Source organism: Oryctolagus cuniculus, chromosome 17, assembly GCF_051225735.1.
Source record: "Oryctolagus cuniculus isolate XC-2025 breed Fujian yellow rabbit chromosome 17, ASM5122573v1, whole genome shotgun sequence".
NCBI lineage: Eukaryota > Metazoa > Chordata > Mammalia > Lagomorpha > Leporidae > Oryctolagus > Oryctolagus cuniculus.
The window spans coordinates 36,588,146-36,614,033 of record NC_142883.1 but is presented as its reverse complement, the minus strand read 5'-3'; the positions used below and the strand labels follow the sequence as shown (position 1 = coordinate 36,614,033).

General features: G+C 43.2%; 1 protein-coding gene across 17 annotated transcripts in view; it reads left to right on the top strand.

The window, feature by feature from the left end:
* Window positions 1-25,888, top strand: part of BCAS3 (BCAS3 microtubule associated cell migration factor) — a 611,182-nt gene that overhangs the window by 16,189 nt on the left and 569,105 nt on the right. For 13 of the 17 annotated variants that reach the window (XM_070060998.2, XM_089317313.1, XM_070061000.2 and 10 more), the window contains 2 exons: window positions 65-140; window positions 17,151-17,257. In XM_070060998.2, the coding sequence (XP_069917099.1) occupies window positions 65-140; window positions 17,151-17,257 (183 nt within the window). The remainder of the gene's footprint in view (window positions 1-64; window positions 141-17,150; window positions 17,258-25,888) is intronic. The other 4 variants (XM_070061007.2, XM_070061008.2, XM_089317316.1 and 1 more) reach the window with 1 other exon arrangement.

The window sequence follows — 25,888 nt, the reverse complement described above, 5'->3', positions numbered from 1 at the left end:
ATGAACATCAGTAATATGAAAGCTTTAAAATACATGTACTAAAATATTGCTGTTTACTCTTCAGGCTTACAGTGGAACACCTGTAACAGAAGAAAAGGAGAAGATTGTCTGGGTCCGATTTGAAAATGCAGACTTAAATGGTACGATTTTAACTTCTTTGTGATATGTGAATTAAATGGTATTGACCTGATTCCAGGTTGGCCTAACCTTTACTTTAGTTGGATTATTTTCTCTTCAAGTAATGTTTTTAATTTTTAAAATAAATTCATTTTTTAAAAAAGATTTTTAGTTATTTATTTGAAAGTCAGAGTTACACAGAGAGAGAAGGAGAGTCAGAGAGAGAGGGAAGGAGGGAGGGAGGGAGGGAGGGAGGAGGTCTTCCATCCACTGGTTTACTCTCCAGTTGACCGCAATAGCCGGAGTTGTACTGATCTGAAGCCTGGAGCCAGGAGCTTCTTCCAGGTCCCCTACACGAGTGCAGGGGCCCAAGGAATTGGGCCATCTTCTACTGCTTCCCCAGGCCATAGGAGAGAGCTGGATTGGAAGTGGAGCAGCTGGGACTTGAACTGGTGTCCATATGGGATGCTGGCACTGCAGGTGGCAGCTTTACCCACTACGCCACAGCACTGGCCCCATAAATTCATTTTTTAAGGTCAGCATAACTACAGTATGGAAATTTTTTGAACTATTAATATATGGTACAATAAGTCTTAAAGTAATTGTAACCTAGTATTTTTAAATGTCCCAGTTACTTGCAAGCGAGTTAAAATTTTCCTCAAAATGATGTTATTAATTCCAGTTTGGTATATTGCATTGAATTCATAACTGCAAAGTAATTGTTAATGTTGAACTTTCAAGATAGTCAGATTGTTTTTTTCTGAGCAGACTCTGTGTTAATCCAAGGTCAGTCTGTACTCAGATACGTTCCATTGCTTTTCCTTGCTCCTCTCTCGAAGGGAGCTGCCACTTGAGGGTCTCCCAGGCTCCCATGTCTCCTGGCAGCTGAGTGGGAGTGTGTAAGGAAGGGAAGAGTAGTATTCTCTTTCATTCTTTATATCAACAGCTGGATTTACACTGGTGCTAGTTTCCGTAGGCGACCACATTCGGGGTCCAGTTTCTGCCAGGTGATCCACCACGCTGCTTTCCTTTCTTTGTGTCCCGAGCCTGATGCGGGGTCACAGTGTTCTGCTGCTAATGGGATAGGTTGCCCCACGGTTCCTTGTTCAGCTCTCAGCTCTCCCGTCACCAGTACAACCAGTTACCAGTTGTCTGTGTTAACATTTCCTATTTTAAATACTGTGACTTGTTAGTTTCCTCTTGAGTCTTTATCTCCTCTAAGGCTTTTTGTTTACTTATTGTGGCAAAATGCATAGAACATGAAACACCATCTTAACCATTTCTAAGTGTGTACTATTGAGGTATTAAATATATTTCTAATGTTGTACAACAGTCATCTCCATCAGTTCCCTTTTTTCGTCTTATAAAACAAATGCTATACCCTCGGCTAAATAATGATTCTTTTTTTTAAAGGTTTTTTAAAAAGAATTTATTTGAAAGATAGAACGTCAGAGAGAGAGACAGAGATGTTGCAACTGCTGGTTCACTCCCCAAATGGGTGTAATAGCCAGGGCTGGACAAAGCCCAAGGCAGGAACCAGGAAATACATCGAGGTCTCCCGCATAGGTGGGAGTACTTGAGCCATCATCCACCACCTTCCTAGGTGCATTTGCAGGAAGCTGGATCAGAAGTGGAACAGCCAAGAGTTGAACCGGCACTCTGATATGAGATGCAGGCATCAAAATCAGTGGCTTAACCAGCTGCACACAACACCGGCCCCAAAACTTATATTTTAATTTCACTTTCCACGAACTTTTTTGAAGTACACTCACATAAAGTCAAAGATTTAACAGAGTTGAAGAGAGTCTGGAAACGTACACATACAGATGTGAAAACTTGGTGTCAGGTAAAGATGACTTTTCAAATCAGTGTTCAGTGGACATATTGTTCAACTTTACCATGGAATAACTAAAGTATACTAAATTTCACACATTAAAAACATACAGGGGTGTGTTTGGCACAGAGGTTAGGTTGCCCCTTGGGTGCCCTCATCCCATCTTGAAGTCCCTGGGTTCGAGTCCCAGTTTTGCTCTCCTTTCCAGCTTTCTGCTAATTCATACTCTGGGAGATAGCAGGTGATGGGAAACCTGGGTTGATAAATAATGATTCTACATCCACCACCCCCCACCAACTCCCACAAGCCCCTGTTCTACTTTCTGTCTCTATGACTTGTCTAGTTACCTCAGATAAATGGAGTCATACAGGATTTTCTTTTTTGGGATTGATGTATTTTTCATTTTTAACATCTAAGATTCTTTACTAGTGAATTCTTTTTCTGTTTCTTTTTTATCTGTTAATTTTTTTTCAAAAGGATTAGTTATTTATTAGGCAGAATTACAGAGAGAGAGGGAGAGATAGAGAACGAGAGAGACAAATCTTCCATCTGCTGGTTCACTCCCCAAATGGATGTAGTGGCCAAGGGCTGGACCAGGCCCAAGCCAGGAGCATGGAATTCCAGCCCAGATCTTTCATGTAGGTGGAAGTTTTGTAAGCACTTGGACATCTTCTGCTTTCTCAAGCACATTATCAAGGGAGCTGGGTCAGAAGTAGAGCAGCTTGGACTTGAACCAGTGCTTATTCATATGAGATTCATGTGATGCTGGTGTCACAGGTGGTGGCGTAAGCCACAGTGTTGGCCCCTATTAATGGTAAATGATGAAATTACATCAGTTTAAAAATTTTTTATTGGTTTTACTGTATTTGTGATTCTAGAAATGAACAGCACTTCATACCATAAAATAAATAAGTGTTGTAATGAGCTGAGAGAAGAGATTGGTTTTATCAACAGAAAAGTGCTGCAGAAAACACAAAGAATAAGAATTAGATTGGTCATTTAGAAGTTTTTTTAAAGGTTTATTTTATTTGTTTGAAAAACACGGTTGCAAAGAAAAAGAAGGGGAGACAGAGAGAGGACTTTCATCTACTGGTTCATTCCTCAAATGGTCACAATGGCCAGGGCTAATCCAGACCGAAGCCAGGAGCCAGGAGCTGCTTCTGGGTCTCCCACATAGATGCAGAAGCCCAGTCACTTGGGTCATCTTCCACTGCTTTCCCAGGCATATAGTACAGAGCTGAATCAGAACTGGAGCAGCTGGGACTCGAACCAGTGCCCATATGTGATGCTGACACTGCCGGCAGTGGCTTTACTCGCTACAGCCGGACCCTAAAGTTATTTCCTATGTAAGATGGAGTCTCAGAAATAGAACATTATGGCTGATGCCGCAGCTCACTAGGCTAATCCTCTGCCTGTGGCGCCAGCACCCCGGGTTCTAGTCCCATTTGGGGCACCTGATTCTGTCCTGGTTGCTCCTCTTCCATTCCAGCTCTCTGCTGTGGCCCGGGAATGCAGTGGAGGATGGCCCAAGTGCTTGGGCCCTGCACCCGCATGGGAGACCAGGAGGAAGCACCTGGCTCCTGGCTTCGGAGCGGTGCAGCGCGCTGGCTATAACAGCCATTTGGGGTTGAACCAACGGAAGGAAGACCTTTCTCTCTGTCTTTTTCTCTGACTCTGCCTGTCCAGAAAAAAAAAAAGAACATTAGAAAAATAACTGGTTTCTTCAGGTAGATTTTTTTTTTTTAACGTAAGGGGTAAAACGGGGAACTGAAATTGAACTGTCTGTGAAATGTGGCTGTTAAGTCTTTCCTGATTTCTCTAAAGGTCTGATAAAAGTAAGTTTCAGTTTGGCAGACCTTTTATTTTTTAATTTTTTAATTATATTTTTGGAAAAAATTTAATAAATGTAAATTTCAAAAGTACAACTTTTGAATTATAGCAGTTTTCCCCCCAATAACCACCCTCCCACCCACAAACCATCCCATCTCCTACTCCCTCTCCCATCCCATTCTTCATTAAGATTCATTTTTAATTATCTTTATATACAGAAGATCAACTCTATACTAAGTAAAGATTTCAACAGATTGCACCCACACAGACACACAAAGAATAAAGTACTGTTTGAAGACGAGTTTTACCGTTAATTCGCATAGTACAGTGCATTAAGGACAGAGATCCAACATGGGAAGCAAGTGCACAGTGACTCCTGTTGTTGATTTAACAGTTGACACTCTTATTTATGATGTTTGGCAGACCTTTAGTGAGAGAGATTCCATTTGGTTTTCAGTCTTGTCTGGTGGGGCCTAGTGCAGGAGCTTAATCCAAAAAACCAGCCTCCTATAAATTTTGTTTAAGTCACTATCTCATTGTTCCTCATCTTTTGTGCTTTATCTTTTTTTACTTTTTTTTTTTAAGATTTATTTATTTGAAAGTCAGTTACACAGAGGAGAGGCAGAGAGAGAGAGAGAGGTCTTCCATCTGATGGTTCACTCCCCAGATGGCTGCAACAGCCAGAGCTGAGCTGATCCGAAGTCAGGAGCCAGGAGCTTCCTCTGAGTCTCCCACGTGGGTGCAGGGGTCCAAGGACATTGGCCATCTTCTACTGCTTTCCCAGGCCACAGCAGAGAGCTAGTTCGGAAGTGGAGCAGCCAGGACTAGAACTGGTGCCCTTATAGGATGCTGGCACTTCAGGCCAGGGTGTTAACTCACTGCGCCACTGAGCTGGCCCCATATCATTTTTTACTTTTGGACTCAGACTTTTCTTTCCACTTTAGGAATATATTTGTGCTTGGCCACAGCCACCCTCTGGCTGTTCTGCCTGCTGCAGGGGTTCAATAAATCTAATCCTGCCTGCTCTGACAGCTGTGGTAGAGTCTGTCACCACCCAGAACATCATCTGCTTCCCACAGTGTTCAGCCTGGCCCAACCCTGGCTGTTGTGGGCATTTAGGGAGTGAACCAGTAGATGGAAGATCTCTTTCTTCTTCTCTCTGTTATCCTACCTCTCAAATAGGTAAATAAATCTTTAGAAATAAGTAAATAAAAATTTTTAATACTTCTTTTGCCTTTAAAATTTTTTATTTAAGTTATACAAGTTTCATGTATTTCCTATGTACAGATTTAGGAATGTAGTGAGACTCCCCTCCTCCCACTCACGGTCCAACCCTTCTTCCTCCTCCCTCTCCTATTCCCATTGTTAATTTTTACAAAGATCTATTTTCAGTTTACTTAATGATTGTAAGGTTAACCCTACACTAATTAAAAGAGTTTAGCAAACCATATGAAGAAAAAAACACTGTTCCAAGGGCTGTTAAACAATCATCGAATCTCAAAATGTCCATTTTACTCCAATACATTATATTTTAGGTACTCTATTAGTTACCCTGATCAGGGAAAACATGATATTTGTATTTTTTGGATGCAGAAATGTGTTGTTGATGGTGGTTAGAATGTGTTAGAGGAATTTCATGACTTAAAATAAAAAATGTGGTCCTGGTCTTAAAAACATTGTTCCAAATAGTAGCAAAAGGTTGTTGTACAGTATATGTAAAATGTTGTTGAAAATTGATTTTGAACAAGATAGTTCAGATCAATAGTAAAATTTTAATTGTAAAATTAACATTTAAAATGTCGTAAACATCATCCATTTGTAGAAAAGGTTTTCTTTTTTATTATTTTTAAAGATGATTTATTCATTTGAAGAGTTAGAAAGATTGCTCTTTCATCTGTTGATAACTACCCAGATGGCCGCAATGGCCAGTGTTGGGCCAGGTTGAAGCCAGGATCCAGTCATCTGTATCTCCCACATGGGTGGCAGGGACCCAGTCACTTGCTTCTATTGCTTTTCCTAGGCTTTTAGCAGGGAGCTGGATTGGAAGCGGAGCATTTGGCACACGAGCCGGTGCCCATATAGGATGCTGGCATTGCAGGCAGCAGCTTTACCCACTATACCACATCACTGCCCCCACTTTTTTTTTTTAATTTTAAAGATTGATTTATTTATTTGAAAGAATTACACATTCAATACACATACACTCTTTTTTTTTTTTTTTTTTTGACAGGCAGAGTGGACAGTAAGAGAGAGAGAAAAAGGTCTTCCTTTTGCCATTGGTTCACCCTTCAATGGCCGCCGCGGCCGGCACACTGCAGCCGGCACATCGCGCTGATCCGAAGGCAGGAACCAGGTGCTTCTCCTGGTCTCCCATGGGGTGCAGGGCCCAAGCACCTGGGCCATCCTCCACTGCACTTCCTGGCCATAGCAGAGAGCTGGCCTGGAAGGAGCAACTGGGACAGAATCCGGTGCCCTGGCTGGGACTAGAACCCGGTGTGCCGGTGCTGCAAGGCAGAGGATTAGCCTATTGAGCCACGGTGCCGGCCTACACACACTCTTAGAGTGAGATAGATGAGATAGAGAGAGATCAATCGATTGATTGAGATCTTCCACCTGCTGGTTCACTCCCAAAAGACAGGTCTGGGCCAGGCCAAAGCCTGAAACTCTATCCAGGTCTCCAGTGTTTGTGGCAGGGGCACATGCAGTTGGGCTGTTTTCTATTGCTTTTCCAGGTGCATTAGCAGGGAGCTGGATCAGAAGTGGAGCAGCTGGTGCTTGAACTGGTGCACATATGGGATGTTGGCTTTGTAGGTGGTGACTTAAGTTGCTGTGCCCCAATGCCGGTTTTCTTTCTCTTTGATTTTTTCCAGTACCTAAGGATTTCTGGGGTAATACTACATAAAGACTTTGCTTTGGTAAAGTAAAAATGCATCTGAAAATGTATATGGATCCTTCTTGAAAATTATTTTAGTATTATTTGTCATATTGAACTTACCAATGTATCCTTAATATAGGATCCTTAACCCAATTGATTTATTAAATTTTTGAATTTGTACGATTTCCTCCTAAATACTTGAGCATACTCATGTTCTTTATTCCATTCTTTCTGTATCACATCATATGACACTTTGGCCTTGGATTTTTATGGGTATGCTGTTGCATGAAGCAACCGATTGAGGCCTATGTAGTGGATGTTGAAAAAATTCACCAGAACAGACAGATATAGTGAGCAGAGTTAGAGTTATTGAACATACTGCAAGGAGCAGCAGACAGGCAGGACAGCTAGGAGGTGACTTGCCTCCCTGCACTGCAAGCCACCAGTGGGCAGGTAGCTAGAGGCTGCTTCCTCCGTCCTGGACTGCAGCTTGAAATGTATGCTTGTAGCAGTGGTCCCTTGTTAGTTAGAGTGAGTTTTCCCCATTACCCACAGGTTTTCCCATGTAGGTATTTGTGTTTCTGGGCAAAGGTCAGGAGCCTGCACTCCTCCTCCCCCTTAACTTTGAAATTTTCCCAGTGCCCTGGAGCAGCCATAAACATTTTACCCCGATGGATCAACAGTGACAAATCTTTGGCATTTGGCTAAGGTCTCATCTTCCAGAGCTGCTTTTTGCTGGACAGGGGTGTTGCAATGGCCCTCCCTAAGATTGTTGGTCCACTAGGGTTTTGGGGTGTCCCAGGGTCCTGGCTGCAGAGATCCAGCATGGGTGGTGAAGCCTCAGAGAAGAGAGGGGTGATCCATTCCAGAATTGTTTGCCCACATTATCTAGGGACTGTAGGAGGCTTCGTTTGGAAGAATTTTATATTAAAGGGATTGATATCTTTCTCAAATTACCATTTGGAAATGGATTTTCTGTATTCTGGAGGAGATAAACTAATTAATTTGTATTAGGCAGGACAGCCAGAAGCTGTCTGCTAGAGTGTAGGCTATGAGCCAAGAGGAATGCTTGTAACTGTAGTGTCTGCTCAGTTAGGCTAAGTTTTTCTCCATCATCCAACAGGTTTTCCCAGGTAGGTGACTTGCATTTCTGGGCAGGGCTGGGGAACCTACACTCTCCTTAGCTAGGGCACTTCTCAGTGCTTCCACATAACACTTTCTGTTTTGTCTGACCCTAACAGTGTGTATATATTTGTGGATGTTACATATCTGTGTGTTTTAAGACTGTAGTACGTTTTATGAGTATATTTGATCACACATATACCTAATCACAACATTTGTTGAGTTTCTTTCTGTGTGTTCTTTCCTCAAGAATGATTTTTAGTTTAGGTGTTTGTGTGGCAAGCTGTGCGATAGTCACAGTGTAGTGAAAATTTGGGTATGAGAAAGGGAAAGTAAGGTTTGCTGACTGCATGTCCAGCATCTCCCTGGGAAAAGCTAACAAGGGCTCATTTTTCTGCTTAGAGTTTCTTGGCCGTTCCTTCCCTGGCTGTGCAGTTCCTTGTGGTAGCTGGGGAGATGCTAGAGAAGACTTTTCTGGTCATGGCTACACTAGTTTTGCTTTCTTCATGGTGGAGTACTTAGGGGTACCTGGAGATTATATTAGGTATTGAGGCTTCTCTTTGTGGGAAATGGAATTTTTCAGGGAAAACACTTTTTTTTTTTTTTAAAGATTTATTTATTTATTTGAAAGTCAGAGTTACACAGAGAGAGGAGAGGCAGAGAGAGAGAGGTCTTCCGTCTGATGGTTCACTCCCCAGATGGCCACAACGGCTGGAGCTGCGTCTATCTGGAGCCAGGAGCCTCCTCCGGGTCTCCCACATGGGTGCAGGGGCCCAAGCACCCAGGCCATCTTCCACTGCTGGGAAAACAATCTAGAAACCTGTTAGCTCACTGTAGTTTCAAGTTATTCGGTATTATTTAGAGCGATTCTGTTAGTGGTTAATCGCTTTAAAACTCAGCATTTGAATGGAACTCTGCTCCCCTGTTTGCTTTCTGAGAGCTCTGTTTTCTGCCTGGCGTTATTAAGTGGCTGCTTGCCTCCCTGCTGTAGTCCACTGATTATGGCTTACAGTGGTTGTGGGTGGAGCAGGATCTGACAAAGGGTGCACCTCCGAGGGCGTGGATATTTGGTCTAGCTTCAGTCACTTGTGCCCCACGTTGGAGTGCCTGAGTTAGACTCTTGGCTTGGGCTCCTGACATAAGCTTTCTACTAATGCATACCCTGGGAGACAGTGGTAGTGTGTTAAGTAATTTGGTTCCTGCTACCCATGCTGAAGACCTAGATGGAGTTCCAATTCTGGCTGTTGGGGGCATTTGGGGAGTGAACTGATGTTTACTCACATTACTCACTCACTGACATCATAGTAGATGAGAACACATTCTGTCACTCTGCTTCTCAAGTAAATGATAAATAAAAATTAAGAAAACCTTACATCCATGGTTTAACCGACTGTGGAAGAAAAATATTTGTAAAGGGGCCGGGGCTGTGGTATAATAGGGTAAGCCTCAGCCTGCGATGCCAGCATGCCTATGGGCATTGGATCATATCCTGGCTGCTCCTCTTTTGATCTAGCTCTCTGCTTGTGGTCTGTTAGGGCAGTGGAAGATGGCCCAAGTGCTTGGAGTCCCTGCACCCACATGGGAGACCTGGAGGAAGCTCCTGGCTCCTGACTTTGGATTGGCCCAGCTCTGGCCGTTTTGGCCATTTGGGGAGTGAACCAGAAGATGGAGGACCTCTGTCTCCCTATCTGTAACTGCCTCTCAAATAAATAATCTCCCTATCTGTAACTGCCTGATTTATTTATTTATTTGCAAGTCAGAGTTACACAGAGAGAGGAGAGGCAGAGAGAGAGAGAGAGAGAGAGTGGTCTTCCATCCGATGGTTCACTCTCCAGTTGGCCGCAACGGCTGGAACTGCACCAATCCAAAGCCAGCAGCCAGGAGCTTCTTCTGGATCTCCCGTGAGGGTACAGGGGCCCAAGGACTTGGGTCATCTTCTGCTTTCCCAGCAGAGAGCTAGATTGGAAGTGGAACAGCTGGGTCTCGAACCTGCGCTCATATGAGATGCCGGCACTTCAGGCTAGGGCGTTAACCCAGTGTGCCACAACGCCAGCCCCTCAAATAGATAATATTTTAAAAAAAATTTGTAAAGAGATTGCATCTGCCCTTTTTTTTAAAAAAAAAGATTTATTTATTTATTTGAAAGTTAGAGTTATGCAGAGAGAAGAGGGGCAGAGAGAGAGAGAGGTCTTCCATCCGATGGTTCACTCCCTAATTGGCCACAGTGGCCGGAGCTGCACCGATCTGAAGCCAGGAGCCAGGAGTTTCTTCTGGGTCTCCCACGTGGGTGCAGGGGCCCAAGGACTTGGGCCATTTTCTACTGCTTTCCCAGGCTATAGCAGAGAGCTGGATTGGAAGTGGAGCAGCTGGGTCTCAAACTGGCGCTCATATGGGATGCTTTAGTCTAGGGTGTTAACCCAGTGAGCCACAGCGCCAGCCCCTCAAATAAATGGTCTTTAAAAAAAATTTTGTAAAGAGATTGCTTCTGCCCTTAACATGTACAAATTTTTTCTTAAAGTTATTCCCTATATAAATATAGCAACTTTTTACATAGACTTTATATTATGTGAATATTATATATATTGTAACTACCATGGTCCTCACAGTTTTTGCATATAACCCACACACATTTTCCTATATACTATACCATTTATATAAGGGACTTAAGTATCTTCAGACTTTGGAATCTGTGGGGTTTCCCATAACCAGTCTCCCTACGGATAAGGGAGTGAAGACTGTATTTCCAGGGGCTATAAGGATTCTATAATCTTGGACCCTCCTAGGTTCTCCATTCCTAACCCGTGTAGTAACTTCAACTTGGTATTGCATAGAGACTGTGCTTTTGGAGTTTATTATAGAGTGCGAATAACCAAACCTTTGTATTGTGGTCTCTGTGCTCTTGATACTTTCAGATAGTTTGATTTAAACTCGGATTTATTTATCTTGAAATCAAACTATAGCAGTGTCAGAAGTAGACAAAAGAAAAATTTTAAGTTATTTATTTATTTATTTGAAAGTCAAAGTTACAGAGAGTGAGAGAGAGAGAGAGAGAGTTATCTTCCATCCACTAGTTCATAACCCCAGGTGGTTACAACAGCCAGGACTGAGCCAGCCTGAAGCTAGGAATCAGGAGCTTCATCTAGGTTTTCAACATGAGTGGCAGGGGCCCAAACATTTGGCCCTTCTTCTGCTCTTTTTTTGCAGGCCATTAGCAGAGCTGGATCCGAAGTGGAGCACAAACCATATGGGATGCTGGCATTTTAGGTGTGGCTTTGCCTGCTACACCACAATGCTGTCCCCAACATCCTGATGTTTTTCTGACAGATTTCCTAAAGATGAACGTTAGTTTGATTCTGAAGACACATCAAGTTAAACAGCCGGCTTACAACAATATAACAAACTGTCCAACTTTCTACCTTGTGCAGAGGAATTCTTTGTTGTAACATCAAAGTATAACTTCATTAAACAAGTTATTTTATACAATATGAACATCAATGTAATTACAATTGTAAAAAAATTTCTGAAAAAAGGATGGAATGATTTTTCAGATTTCCAAATCAGTCAAACTGTACATTTAAACAGAATTTTCTGTCATGAAGCCCAAAAGGAAACAGCATAAAAATGAACTTCGTTATGAACTTGACTATATCTTATAATTGTTTACTTTTTTTGCCTTTTTTTTTTTTTTTTTTTTTTTGACAGGCAGAGTGGACAGTGAGAGAGATAGAGACAGAGAGAAAGGTCTTCCTTTGCCGTTGGTTCACCCTCCAATGGCCGCCGCGGCCGGTGCACCGTGCTGATCCGAAGCCAGGAGCCAGGTACTTATCCTGGTCTCCCATGGGGTGCAGGGCCCAAGCACCTGGGCCATCCTCCACTGCGCTCCCGGGCCACAGCAGAGAGCTGGCCTGGAAGAGGGGCAACCGGGACTAGAACCCGGTGTGCCGGTGCTGCAAGGCGGAGGATTAGCCTAGTGAGCCGCAGCGCCAGCATAATTGTGTTTAATGCACAGCTGTTTCACACTTTAAAGTTCCTTCAGTTTGGTGATATAAACTTAAACATTGCAGATCAGTATAGAACTTGTCATAGAAGAAGAGCTAGAAATCCAGTAGCATGATTTTTAAATAACCTGTCTTTGTTTTTGATGTTAAACAGTAAATGCCAGTAGTGACCAAGAACACAGTAATTACACGTACTATACTGGAGGGATTTAATTTTTAATTCATCTTTATGAAGATTTAGAATTCATTCCTTGTGTTTAAAGGGAATGTTTAATTGAGAAATAAACATTTGTGTACAAAAGCTAAAAAAACAACAAAAACAAAAAACTACTTTTGCTGATCAGCAGTTTGTTAGGAAGGCAGCTGCAGGTTTGTTACCAACAGTTGGAGACAGTAGAATAGACAAAAGTGTGTGAATTCATACATAAACAGTTGTGTGTCCTTAACCTCAGTCAGTGATGGAGCAAGGGAAGCCTTAGGCTGCTTGGTCCCTAAGTTTCCTACAGACGCTGCAGGTACACAGTAAGGCAGCTTCGGCAGCAGCTTTTTGGTCATAATCTTGAATCTTTTTTTGTCCAGCTTTTTTGCGTTTTTCTGCTGAGATTGAACATTCCACTGGACACATGCCCTATTCGGGCCAGGGCTGTCTTGGTTGGAGGGACTGTGCCGTGCGAGAACTGTGCTGAGAAATTCCTACCACCCCCTATTCTGTACTTACTTGGCCATTTTTTGTTTTTAAAGATTTGCTTCTTTATTTATTTGAAAGGCAGAGTTGGGTAGTGGTGTAGTGGTGGAAGAGGTGGGAAGATTTTCTTTCATCTGCTAGTTCACTTCCCAAATGGCTGCAATGGCTGGGACTGGGCCAAGCTGAAGCTTGGAGCCTAAAACTCCATCTGTGTCTCCCACATGGGTGGCAGGGGCCCCGGTACTTGGTCCATCTTCTGCCTTTTCTGGCACATTAGCAAAGAGCTGGGTCAGAAATGGAGCAACTGGGACTCGAACCAGTACCCATATGGGATGCTGGCATCACAGGTGTCGACTAAACTTGCAACACTCATTTGGGGAGTGAACCAGCAAATAGGAGATCTCTCCTCCTCTCTGTGATTCTGTATTTCAAGTAAATACATAAATCTTAAAAAAAAAAAAAAAAGTGATCAGCCCTTGAACTAACCCATCGTATGAGATGCTGGTGTTACAGGTGGAGGCTTAACCTGCTGCATCACTACCTTGACACCACCTGGCCAGTTTTAATATCAAGGTCTAGTATTATGTTTAAGTGTCGATTTTCACATTTAATAGGCTCTTTTATTCTTCTGTAATTGATTTAAGTAAAAAGGAGAATAGGGGCCAGCGCTGTGGCATAGTAGGCTGACTCTTCCTGTGGTGCCGCCATCCCTTATGGGCGCCAGTTCATGTCCTGGTTGCTCTTCTGCCAATTCAGCTCTCTGCTGTGGCCTGGAGAAGCAGTGGGAGATGGCCCAAGTCCTTGGCCCCTGCACTCATGAAGAAGATCCAGGCTCCTGGCTTCGGATGGGCTCAGCTTTGGCAGGCCATTGTGGCCATTTGGGGAGTGAACCTACGGATGGAAGACCTTTCTCTCTGTCTCTCCCTTTCTCTGTCTGTAACTTTACTTCTTAAATAAATAAAATCTTTAAAAAAAGGAGAATAAAAAATTTAATTTGGGTGCTTTGGTATTGGGATGCAACAGGTTAAGCCTCTCCTTGCTACACCAGCATCCCATATTGAAGTGCCAGTTTGAATCGCGGGTACATTGCTTTTGTCACAGCTTCCTGCTAATGTGCCTGAAAGGCACATTATTGGGTTCTTACCACCCATGTGGGAGACCAGGTTGGAGTTCCTGGTTTCTGCCTTCAGCCTGGCCCTTACTTGGCTGTTGTAGTCATCTGGGGAGTGAAGCTCCAGATGGAAGTTCACACCCTCTCTGTCTTCCCCTCTCTCGGTCACTCTGCCACAGGAATCTTTAACAAAAGTTAATACTGGGGCATGGACATTTTACCTAATGGTCCCATAGTGGAGTAACCAGGTTCTGTCCCCAGCTCTGGCTCTTTACTGTAGCTTCCCTTCTAACACAGATCCTTGGAGGTCATGGTGATGGTTCAAGTAATGGGGTTTCTGCCACTCTTGTGAGGGGATCTTGATTGAGCTCCCAGGTTCTAGCCCTGGCCCAGTCCTGGGATCTCTGTCAGGCTGTGTCTCTGCTTCTCAAAGAATGAATTAGAAAAAAAATTAATTTTGGAAAAATGCATAGAGCATAAAAATAGCATAAAATGTACCACATTAACCACTTTTAGTATATGATTAAGTAGTGTTATGTGTTCACATTGTTGTGTGATCAATCTCTGGAACTGTTTTCATCTTAGAAAACTGAAACTCTGAAACCATCAAACAACAAGTGTCAGTTTTCCCCTTCCTCCCAGTCTCAGGAAACCTCCATGCTATTTTGTCTATGATTTTGAGTATTCTGAGTACCTTGTATAAGTGAAATCATGGTATTTTTCCTTTTATGACTGCATTTTTCACTTAACATAATGTCCTACAGTTTACTCATGTTGCTGCATATGTCAGAATTCCCTTTTTAAGTCTGAATAATATTCTGTTGTATTAAATATCACGTTTTGTATACCCATTCATTTCTCAGTGGACATTTGGATTTCTTCCATGTCTTGGTTGTGAATAATGCTGCTGTGAACATGAGCATACAAATGTGTCTTTCTGTCCCTGTTTTCAATTCATTTGGGCCCAGTAGTAAAGTTACTGGCTTATATGGTACTTCTATTTTTAATTTATCGAGAGACCATTATATTAGTTTCTATAGGGCAATTAAAAAAACCTACTCATGTACCTGTGAGGGATTGGTGCTTGAATTGTTTACACTTTCCCCACTTCTTGTCAGTACTTGCCTCTGAATGCTTGCTTCACTTTGGCTTCTTTAATAAGATTGAGCAGTTGTTGCTCAAAACTCGTTTCATTTATGATTACACCATGTGATCAAAGAGGAAAAAGTATTCATTAGAAGATCTAGATGGCTGAGTCTGGGTCACCTTCCCATTTTTGAAATAGTTTTTGTGGCTAAGGATGTAGTACTAGCATTAGCTCAGCTTGTCACATGCCTATCCTTGTGAGTGAGGAATGCCGAGATAATATTGCAACAAACCTGTATTGCCTTAGAAGCTTGATTCCACATTTTGGCTATCTCCTAGACATCCTATTGGTGCCTCAAACCTGCATTTTTCCCCTCCATCTCACTATCTCAGCTTACCAGCCAACCCTGCTCACCTTTGAAGTCATTAAAGAGACAGAACTTTCCATGTCTCAGGGTCTTTACACAGGAGACCTCTGTGTCTTTACAATTATCCTCATTTACTATTTCTTTTAAAAAGGTTTTATTTATTTATTTGAGAGGTAGAGTTAATAGACAGTGAGAGGGAGAAACAGAGAGAAAGGTCTTCCATCTGCTGGTTCACTCCCCAAATAGCGGCAATGGCTGGAAATGGGCTGATGGAAAGTCAGGAGCCTGGAGCCTCCTCTGGATCTACCCACGTGGGTGCAGGGACCCAAACACAGGCCACAGCAGAGAGCTGGATTGGAAGAGGAGCAGCTGGGACAGAACCAGCGCCCATATGGGATGCCAGTGCCGCAGGTGGATGCTTAGCCCACTGAACCACAGTGCTGGCCCCCCTCATTTACTGTTGGTATTCCCTAGAATGACAACACACTTTATATACTGGATGTAGGTAATATGAAGCTGGTATCAATATGGATATGGAATATAGAGGAAGTAAGTTTGGCTTTTCTTTTTAAAGATTTATTTATTTGAAAGGCAGACTTACAGAGAGAGGAGAGACAGAGAGATATTGATCTTCCATCCGCTGGTTCACTCTCCAGATAGCTGCAATGGCCAGCTCTGGGCCAGGCTAAAGCTAGGAGCAGGAAGCTTCATTTGGGTCTCCCACATGGGTGCAGGGTCCAAGCACTTGCACCATTCTCTGCTGCTTTCTCAGTCCATTAGCAGGGAGCTGGATTGGAAGTAGAGCAGCCGGGACTCAAACTGTTGCACATATGATATGCCAGGTTTGCAGGTGGTGGCTTAACCTGCCATACCACAATGCCAGCCCATACCCTTCAACTTTTCAGTTGTGAGGAGAAACACAAGATCTCTGTCCTCACCCTATAATTGCAGTTTTCCAAGTGGGGAGAATGTGCCATCATCTGTATACTGTGTGCAATAATGAGGGTAGCATTACAGGTAAGACTAGACAGGTTTTCCAAGGATGGGTGAATTAAAGGAGGAGAGAATATTGTAGTTAGCTAAAAGCACACAGGAATGGTAGGTGTTTCAGCAGCAAAGACTGATGTTCATGTTTAGGGATGGTATAAAAAAAGAAACCATTGAAGAAGATAAGGAATATTTCTGGATAGAATTCTGTGGTGGTATGATGCAGGATATAAGGATAGAAGAAAAAGAATAAGGATTATTTGTCCCTGTCATAAATTAATTTTCAAGAATAATATAAATGTTTTTACAAAATTAAGTCTTTTTGTTAAAAAGCAATGAGTTCTTACGAATGACTGTCATCCAGAGCAAGTGGCTAAGCAGAATCTAAAAACAAGAGAAAGAAGATTTTGTTCATATAATGACCTCAGGATTTTTTTTTAGAAAGCTTTTTTATTTTTTATTTTTTATTTTTTTTTTTTGACAGAGTGGACAGTGAGAGAGAGAGACAGAGAGAAAAGTCTGCCTTTTGCCGTTGGTTTACCCTCCAGTGGCTGCCGCGGCCGGTGCGCTGCGGCCAGTGCACCACGCTGATCCGATAGCAGCAGCCAGGTACTTATCCTGGTCTCCCATGGGGTGCAGGGCCCAAGCACCTGGGCCATCCTCCACTGCACTCCCTGGCCACAGCAGAGAGATTTTATTTATTTATTTGAAAGTCAGAGTTACACAGAGAGAAGAGAGGCAGAGAGAGAGAGAAATCTTCTAGCCGCTGGTTCACTCCCCAATTAGCCACAATGGCCGGAGCTGCGCCCATTGAGGGCAGGAGCCAGGAGCTTCTTCCGGGTCTCCCATGCAGGTGCAGGGGCCCCAGGACTTGGACCATCTTCTACTGCTTTCCCAGGCCACAGTAGAGAGCTGGATCAGAAGTGGAGCAGTGGACACGAACCAGCGCCTATATGGGATGCTGGTGCTGCAGGCGGCAGCTTTACCCGCTATGCCACAGCGCTGGCTCCTCCTGTGCTTGCTGTTTAAATAGAAAAACAGGTTAAACAGTTGTTACCCTAACGCCACTGAAGAAGTGTAGTTATTTTCTTGATTGATAACTGCATCTTTTAAATTTGCTTCACAATTCTAATGTAGATACGTCACGAAATCTGGAGTTTCAGGAAATACATAGCACTGGAAATGAACCACCTTTGCTGATTATGATTGGCTACAGTGATGGATTGCAAGTCTGGAGCATCCCTGTAAGTATGACAATGAATCCCTAATGCGTCATACTCTCCTGCGGGATAGCTTATGTGGAATTCTGAGATACCTTTACAGTCGTGTTGTGGTCTCATCCATGTTATGGTTTCACAGTGAGTTGCCAGGAGACTGCTTTGTGCACAACAGCATAACAAGGTATTGGGATTGAGAGGCAAGGGAAGAATGCTCTGTATGGCTGATCAAGTGGATCAGGAATTGTGCAAATCATGTTCCATGAAAGAGCTCAGTATTTCTGTTGGCAAATTATTTTTGTTTTCTTAAAGATTTATTTATTTATTTGAAAGGCAGAGACAGAGAAATCTTCGATCCGTTGGTTTACTCCCCAAATAGCTGCAATGGCTGGGGCTGGGCCAGGCAGAAGCCAGGAACCTGGACCTACATAGGTCTTCTATGTAGGTGCAGGGGCCCAAGTACTTGGGCCGTCCTCTGCTGCATTCCCAGGTGTATGAGCAGGGTGCTGGATTGGAAGTGGAGCAGCTAGGACTGCTGCTGCTGCAGGTGGTGGCTTTAACTGCTTGCCACAGTGCCAGGCTTCTTAGTGTAAGTAAGGATTATTATTCATTTTTTAAAAAAAGATTTATTTTATTTATTTGAAAGAGTTATTCAGAGAGACAGAGAGAGAGAGAGAGGGAGAGAGAGAGAGAGATGGAGGGAGGAAGGGAGAGAGGGAGACAGGGAGAGAGGGAGAGGTCTTCCATCTGCTAGTTCACTTCCCAGATGGCCGCATTGGCCAGAGCTGTGCTGATCCAAAGCCAGGAGCCAAGAACTTTCGGATTTCCCATGTGGGTGCTGGGGCTCAAGGACTTAGGCCATCTTTTACTGTTCTCCCAGGCCATAGCAGAGAACTGGATTGGAAGAGGAGCAGCCGGGACTAGAACTGGTGCCCATATGAGATGCTGGCACTGCAAGCGGCAGCTTCACCTGCTGTGCCACATCATCGGCCCCGAGGATTATTATTTCTCTTTTACAGAAGTCTAAACTGAGACTTCTGGAAGTTTTTTTTTTTTTTAATAGCAGCCACTAACAGTATATCAGTTATGAATCAGTTATAATAATCATGTGGTACAAAATCCTAGAAGTATGAACAGGTGAAAAAAATTTCCACCTCTTCTTTTGTTTTTTTCTACTTTAAGGCACCTTGATTTTCTAGTTTCTGATACATTCTTTCAGGGTTTTTTTTTTTTTTTTTTGCAAATAAATATATTCCTTAACCCTTGGTCTGAATCTTGCTGTTTTTGCTTCATGTTGGCATTTGGGGAAATTCTTCATTCAATCTGATAGCTGTATAATAATTCTTTTCGGATTTTCCTGACTTTACTAGTTTGCTATTGATATAAAAATGCTATTAATTTATTTTTAAGATTTTGTTTTTGGGGCCGGTGCTGTGGCACAGCGGGTTAACACCCTGGCCTGAAGCGCTGGCATCCCATATGGGCGCTGGTTCTAGTCCTGGCTGCTCCTCTTCCGATCCAGCTCTCTGCTATGGCCTGGGATAGCAGTGGAAGATGGATCAAGTCCTTGGACCCCTGCACTCGTGTGGGAGACCTGGAGGAAGCTCTTGGCTCCTGGTTTCGGATTGGCGCAGCTCCGGCTGTTGTGGCCAATTGGGGAGTGAACCATCGGAAGACCTCTCTCTGTCTCTGTCTCTGTCTCTGTCTCTGTCTCTCCTCTCTCTGTGTAACTCTGATTTTCAAATAAAATAAATAAATCTTTAAAAATAAATAAGGCTGGCGCCGCGGCTTACTAGGCTAATCCACCTGTGGTGGCACTGGCACTCCAGGTTCTAGTCCCACTTGGGGCGCCAGTTCTGTCCTGGTTGTTCCTCTTCCAGTCCAGCTCTCTGCTGTGGCCTGGGAGTGCAGTGGAGGATGGCCCAAGTGCTTGGGCCCTGCATCCGCATGGGAGACCAGGAGGAAGCACCTGGCTCCTGCCTTCGGATCGGCGCAGCGCGCCAGCTGCAGCACACCAGCCATGGCGGCCATTTTGGGGTGAACCAACGGAAAAGGAAGACTTTTCTCTCTGTCTCTCTCTCTCACTGTCTAACTCTGCCTGGCCAAAAAAAAAAAAAAAGTAATAAAGCACCTGAAACATGAAAAAAAGATTTTGTTTTTACTTATTGGAAAGACAGAATGACAGGGAGAGACAGTAAGAGAGAGATCTTCCATCCCCTGGTTCACTCCACCTAATTATTTGAGCTGGGTCAGGTTGAAGCCAGGAGCCTGGGACTCCATGTAGGTCTTCCACATAGCTGGCAGGGGCTCAGATACTTGAGTTGTCACCCACCGCCTTCTTAGATCCAGTAGTAGAGAGCTGGGTTTGAAGTGGAAGAATGCGAACTTAAACTGGTGCTCTGATATATGGGGTCCTAGTGTCCTAAATGGTGGCTTAACCTACTATGCTGCACTGCTGGCCCAGATGTAAAGACTTTAACTACCTATTTTTTTGATATTTAAACCAAAGTTGTAATGAATGAACTTGAACTAAGATTGTTATGTGTCTGCACCTGTATGGGATAACATTCCTTCAGTGGAATTTTTAAAGATTTATTTATTTATTTGATAGTCAGAGCTACAGAGGGAGAAACACAGAGATTGATATTCCATCTGCTGGTACATTCCCAAGATGGCTGCCGTGGCCAGAGCTGGGCCAGGCCCAAGCCAGGAGCTTCTTATAGGTCTCCTATGTGTGTGGCAGGGGCCAAAACAATTAGCAGCTGTCTGCTGCTATTCCCAGGCATTTAGCAGGGAGCTAGAGTGGAAGTGGAGCAGCCAAGACTTGAACCAATTCCTGTGGAATTCTGACAGAGTCAAAGTCTAAGTGCATTTCTTTTTTTTTAGATTATTTATTTATTTATTAGGTAGAGTTACACAGAGAGGGAAAGACAGAGAGAAAGGTCTTCCACTCACTGGTTCACACCTCAAATGGCTACAATGGCCGGAGCTGGGTCTATATGAAGCCAGGAGCCAGGAGCTTCTTCTGGGTTTCTCACGTGGGTGTAGGGGCCCAATCACTTGGGCCATCTTCCACTACTTTGCCAGGCCATAGCAGAAAGCTGTATCAGAAGTGGAGCAGCCAGGACTCAAACCAGCACCCATATGGGATGTTGACATCCAGGCAGAGACTTAGCCTACTGTGCCACAGCGCCAGTCCCTAAGTGCATTTGTAATTGTGATTGACGTCTTGCACTGTGTAGTATCAGTCCTAGTTTGCCTGCTGACTCCTGTGTGTACTCCTTAGGGTGATGAAAAATAAGTTTGTTTTTTTTAAGAAGATTTATTTTATTTATTTGAACGGCAGAGTTACAGAGAGAGGGATACACATGTGCATAGACACAGACACACACACACACACACACAGAGACAGAGACAAAGACAATGTCTTTCATTTGTCGGTTCACTCCCCAAATGGTCACAGTTGCAGGACTGAACCAGGTAAAGCCAGGAGTCAGGAGCTTCTTCTGGGTCTCCCACATGGGTGTGGGGGCATAAGGACTTGGGCCATCTTCTGCTGTTTTCTCAGGCACATTAGCAGGTAGCTGGATCAGAAGTTGAGCAGCCAGGACTTGAACCAGCTCCCGCATGGCTGTCAGCATTGTTGGCTGTAGCCTCATCTGTTATGCCACAACATTGGCCCCCCAAAATAAAAGTTTTTAAAAAGAAGATGAAGCTTTTTAACATCACTGGGTGGGATTTAGTATGGACTGTGTATTTTGTCTGGTTTCATGTAAGTTTCTGGTGTTGACCTTATCTTTTCTGTAGGTGGGTGGATTTCTGTTATCTGGTTCTTTTGCTTCTGGGCCAATAGAATTTGAAGATGTACCTCTAATAAATTTATTCACCAAACTGCTTTGAAACCCCTTGAGTATGTGTGTGTGTGTGTCTGTGTCTTTCAGCCTGAATTTTTTTTTTCTGTTGGATAATTTCTTCTTAAAAGATTCCTTCTTTTAATTTTATTTTTTTATAAAGATTGATTTATTTATTTGAAAGTCAGAGTTACACAGAGAGAGGAGAGGCAGAGAGAGCGAGAGAGATCGAGAGAGAGAGAGAGAGGTCTTTAGTTTGATGATTCACTCCCCAATTGGCCGCAACGGCTGTGCTGATCTGAAGCCAAGAGCCAGGAGCTTCTGCTGGGCCTCCCACATGGGTGCAGGGGCCCAAGGACTTGGGCTATCTTCTACTGCTTTCCCAGGCCATAGAGGAGAGCTGGATCAGAAGTGGAGCACCCAGGTCTCAAACCAACATCCACATGGGATGCCGGCGCTTCAGGCCAGGGCGTTAACCTTCTGTGCCACAGCGCCGGCCCCCTTAAAAGATTTCTAAGCAAACATATTATTTTGGATTTAATGGAAATCAGGATGTTCTCAATTTATCGAATTTGTCTTCAGTGGCATAGGGATTATTATTACTCTTTTAAATAAGAAGTATTTTTTACATATTTATTTGAAAGGCAGAGTGACAGGGATAGGGAAAGACAGAAAGAAATAGAAAGAGGTGTCTTCCATCCACTGGTTCACTCCCTAAATGTCCACAATAGCTGGGGCTAGAATAGACTGAAGTCTGCAGCAGGAATTCCATCTTGTTCTCCAGTGTGGGTAGTGGTGGGAACTGTAGTACTTTGGCCATCATTCACTGCCTTAACAGGTGCTTTTTACAGGAAGCGTGATCTGGAGCAGGGTAGCCAGGACTTGAACTGACACTCAGATATGGTTTGCAAGTGTTTCAGTGGTGCTTTAACCTGCTATGCCAAAGTGCCTGCCCCAGTTCTGGGTTTTTTTTTTTTTTTTTTTTTTTTAGTCACTTTTATTTATTTTGTGGAGGTAAAATGATCTTGCTGATATGTTGTGGACTTAGAAGTATTCTATTTCTTTTGCCTTTTGGAATGTGTAGTTGACCTTTCTGAGTTTTTTGTAGCTGATCATCCTGAAGACAGGGACAAAAGGACTCAAAATCTGTTTGTGTTGTTTTGTTTTGTTTTGTTTTGTTTTTCACCTATCAAGATAAATATTTCCATGTAGTGATCAGAGGAAAGGATTTGGTATGATTTTTTTTAAACAGTGGCTTTTTTGCTCTGTTATGCTGTCTTTTGACAGAATTGGAGGCAGAGACTAAGCCACAGCTGCTGCTTTCAAGGTGGAACCTTGTGTGATTAGAGGTCTTAGCTGGGTTGAACATGTTCCTTTAGTGGTCCTCAGGTTGCTTTAACTGCCCACTTGGCTTGGTTATAATGAGAGGGAATATTTTATTAGTATTAAAGTTAACTTATTTATCTCTAAAGGTCTTAATTCTTGGTAGTGCCAAATTTCTTCTTTCTGAATTCAAATTCAAATTCAAAGCCGACCATTTAAAAGTTGTTCTTCATGTTTCCCAAATGTGATAGTAGAAGATATCCCATGCAAGGAATTTGGTAGTTTAGTTTTACTTTTTGTTTGCAAACCATTAAGCTGTACCTTCAAACACTCATAAATACTTACTGTGACAGTGAAAGATACTCATTCTATTTAAACCTTTCTGAAACTTATCACCTGCCATATTTTTATTAATAATATGTTGGGCCATAGGATGCTTATGTGGGTCGCCATAAAAATAAATCACTCAATGATTTTTGTAGACTAATCATAATATATATAAAATTATATTTGTTTTATAATGCATGATATATAATATGTGATAATGTGGTATTTTGATATCTAATGTAATAAAAATCATGTTTACCTTGAGTAATTTTAAGTGGACAGCAAGTCAATCCCTGTCTAAAACATAGCTTAGTTTCAGCTTCTACCTTCAGTTTTGGCTTCCTGTGTTGATTTTATATAACCCACCTGTAAGTCTCAAATTAGGAAAATAAACATATTGTGGTTAAACATTTAAAAAACTAAATAGTAAATAAAGGTGAACATGTGTAGATGACATAGGAATATAATTAGCATCAGCTGAAAGGAAGAACTTAAAACATGATTTAAAAAATTTGTTTTCATTTTATTTGAAAGAAAGACAAGGGGATTGGCCGGCGCTGCAGCTCAATAGGCTAATCTTCCGCCTGTAGTGCCAGCACACCGGGTTCTAGTCCCGGTTGGGGCGCCGGATTCAGTCCCGGTTGCCCCTCTTCCAGGCCAGCTCTCTGCTATGGCCCGGGAGTGCAGTGGAGGATGACCCAAGTGCTTGGGCCCTGCACCCCATGGGAGACCAGGAGAAGCACCTGGCTCCTGGCTTCGGATCAGCATGGTGTGCCGGCCGCAGCGCGCCAGCCGCAGCGGCCATTGGGGAGTGAACCAACGGAAAAGGAAGACCTTTCTCTCTATCCCTCTCTCTCACTGTCCACTCTGCCTGTCAAAAAAATAAAAATAAAAATAAAGAAAGAAAGACAAGGGGACAGACACTGAGGGACATCTTTTATCTACTGGTTCACTCTCCAAATGCCTGTAGCAGCTGGGGCTGGCCTAAGCAGAAGCCAGGTGCTTGGAACTCAGTCTGGGTCTCCTCCTCCTGCCCTCAGGGACAGGGACCCAAGTACTGTGGCCATCAACTGCTACCTCCCTTGGTTTGCATTAGCAGGAAGCTGAAATTGGAAGTGGAGCTGGAATTCATAACTAGGCCCTTGGACTGGGGGATACATGTCCCAAGTAGTCTCTTAACCTGCTGCGCCAGATTTCGTGGCCTGTGAGAAGCACAGCTTTGCAGTGGTTTCTCTGTTGTGCAATCTCCACCATTTTGTATGAGATGACAGCAGGGAAGTACCAGCTTTCTCAATCTGTCAGGCCTCTTCTTTCTTTCTTTTTTTTAACTTTTATTTAATAAATATAAATTTCCAAAGTAAAACTTTTGGATTATAGCGGCTTTTTCCCCCCATAACCACCCTCCCACCCGCAACCCTTCCATCTCCCACTCCCTCTCCCATCCCATTCTTCATCAAGATTCATTTTCAATTATCTTTATATATAGAAGATCAATTTAGTATATACTAAGTAAAGATTTCAACAGTTTGCACAGAAACACAAAGTATAAAGTACTGTTTGAGTACTAGTTATATCGTTAATTCTCATAGTACAACACATTAAGGACAGAGATCCTACATGGAGAGTAAGTGCACAGTGACTCCCGTTGTTGATTTAACAATTGACACTCTTATTTATGACATTAGTAATCACCCGAGGCTCTTGTCATGAGCTGCCAAGGCTGTGGAAGCCTCTCAATTTCGCCAGCTCCTACCTTATTTAGACAGGGTCATAGTCAAAGTAGAAGTTGTCTCCTCCCTTCAGAGAAAGGTACCTCCTTCTTTGATGGCCCGTTCTTTCTGCTGGGATCTCACTCACAGAGATCTTTCATTTAGTTCTTTTTTTTTTTTTTCTTTCTTTCTAGAGTGCCTTGACTTTCCATGCCTGAAATACTCTCATGGGCTTTTTAGCCAGATCTGAATGCCTTAAGGGCTGATTCTGCAGGCCTCTTCTTTCAACACATGTGATGTAACATAAGAAAATATTATTTGTTATGCCTATGTTATGGATAAACATGCTTTTTCCCAGCCCATCCTCCCCCCCCCCTTTTTTTGTTAAGATTTATTGATTTATTTGAGAGGCATAGTTACAGACAAAGAGGGAGAGAGAGAGAATTTTGTGTCTGCTGGTTCACTCCCCAAATGGTTGCAATGTCCAGAGCTGGGCCGATCCAAAGCCAGGAGCAGGAGCTTCTTCTGGGAACTGGTGCCCATATGGGATGCCAGTGCTGCAGGCAGAGCTTAACCTACTATGTCACAGCGCTGCCTCCCTCCTCCAGCCCATTCCTAGCCATGTTATTGCATGTTTTTTGCTAAGGACTGTCTTGCTTAAAATGTTGGACTTTTAAAAAAAACACAGTTATGTGTATATAATTATTAAAAATAATATAGTTTTATGAGATTCATAAGGGGGAAAAAGCAGTTCTGTTTGCTCCCTGTTTTTAAAATATTTATTTTCATTTATTTGAGAGGCAGAGAGAGAGGAAGAGAGAAATATTTCATCTGCTTGTTCACTCTCTGTACACTGGCAACAGCTGAGGCTGGGCCACATCAAAGCTGGGAGCCGGAAGTTAGTTTGGGTCTCCTTGTGGGTGGCAGAGACTTAGTTGCTTGAGCCATCATCTGCTGTCCACCTGGGTGCACATAAATAGAAAGCTGGAACTCGAACCCAGGCTCTCCAGTAGGGTGTGTAGGTATCACAAATGGTGTCTTTTTAAAATTTATTATTTATTTCTTTAAAGATTTATTTATTTGAAAGGCAGAGTTACAGGGGCGGGGTGGTGGGGAGGGAGAGAGAATGAATGAATGAATGAATGCTTCTGTCTGCTGATTCACTTCCCAAATGGCCACAACTGTCAGCTTTGGGTCAGGCTGAAGCCAGGAGCCAGGAACTTCTTCCAGGTCTCCCACGTGGGTATAGGGGCCCAAGTATTGGGCCATCATCTGCTGCTTTCCCAGGTACATTAGCAGAGAGCTGCATTGGAAGTGGAGCAGCTGGGACTCGAACCTGTGCCCATATGGGATGCTGGTGTCACAAGTAGTGGCTTTAGCTGCTATGCCACCTTGCTGACCCCCTAAGTAGTGTCTTAACTGCTATGGAAAACTCCCACTTCTCCTAA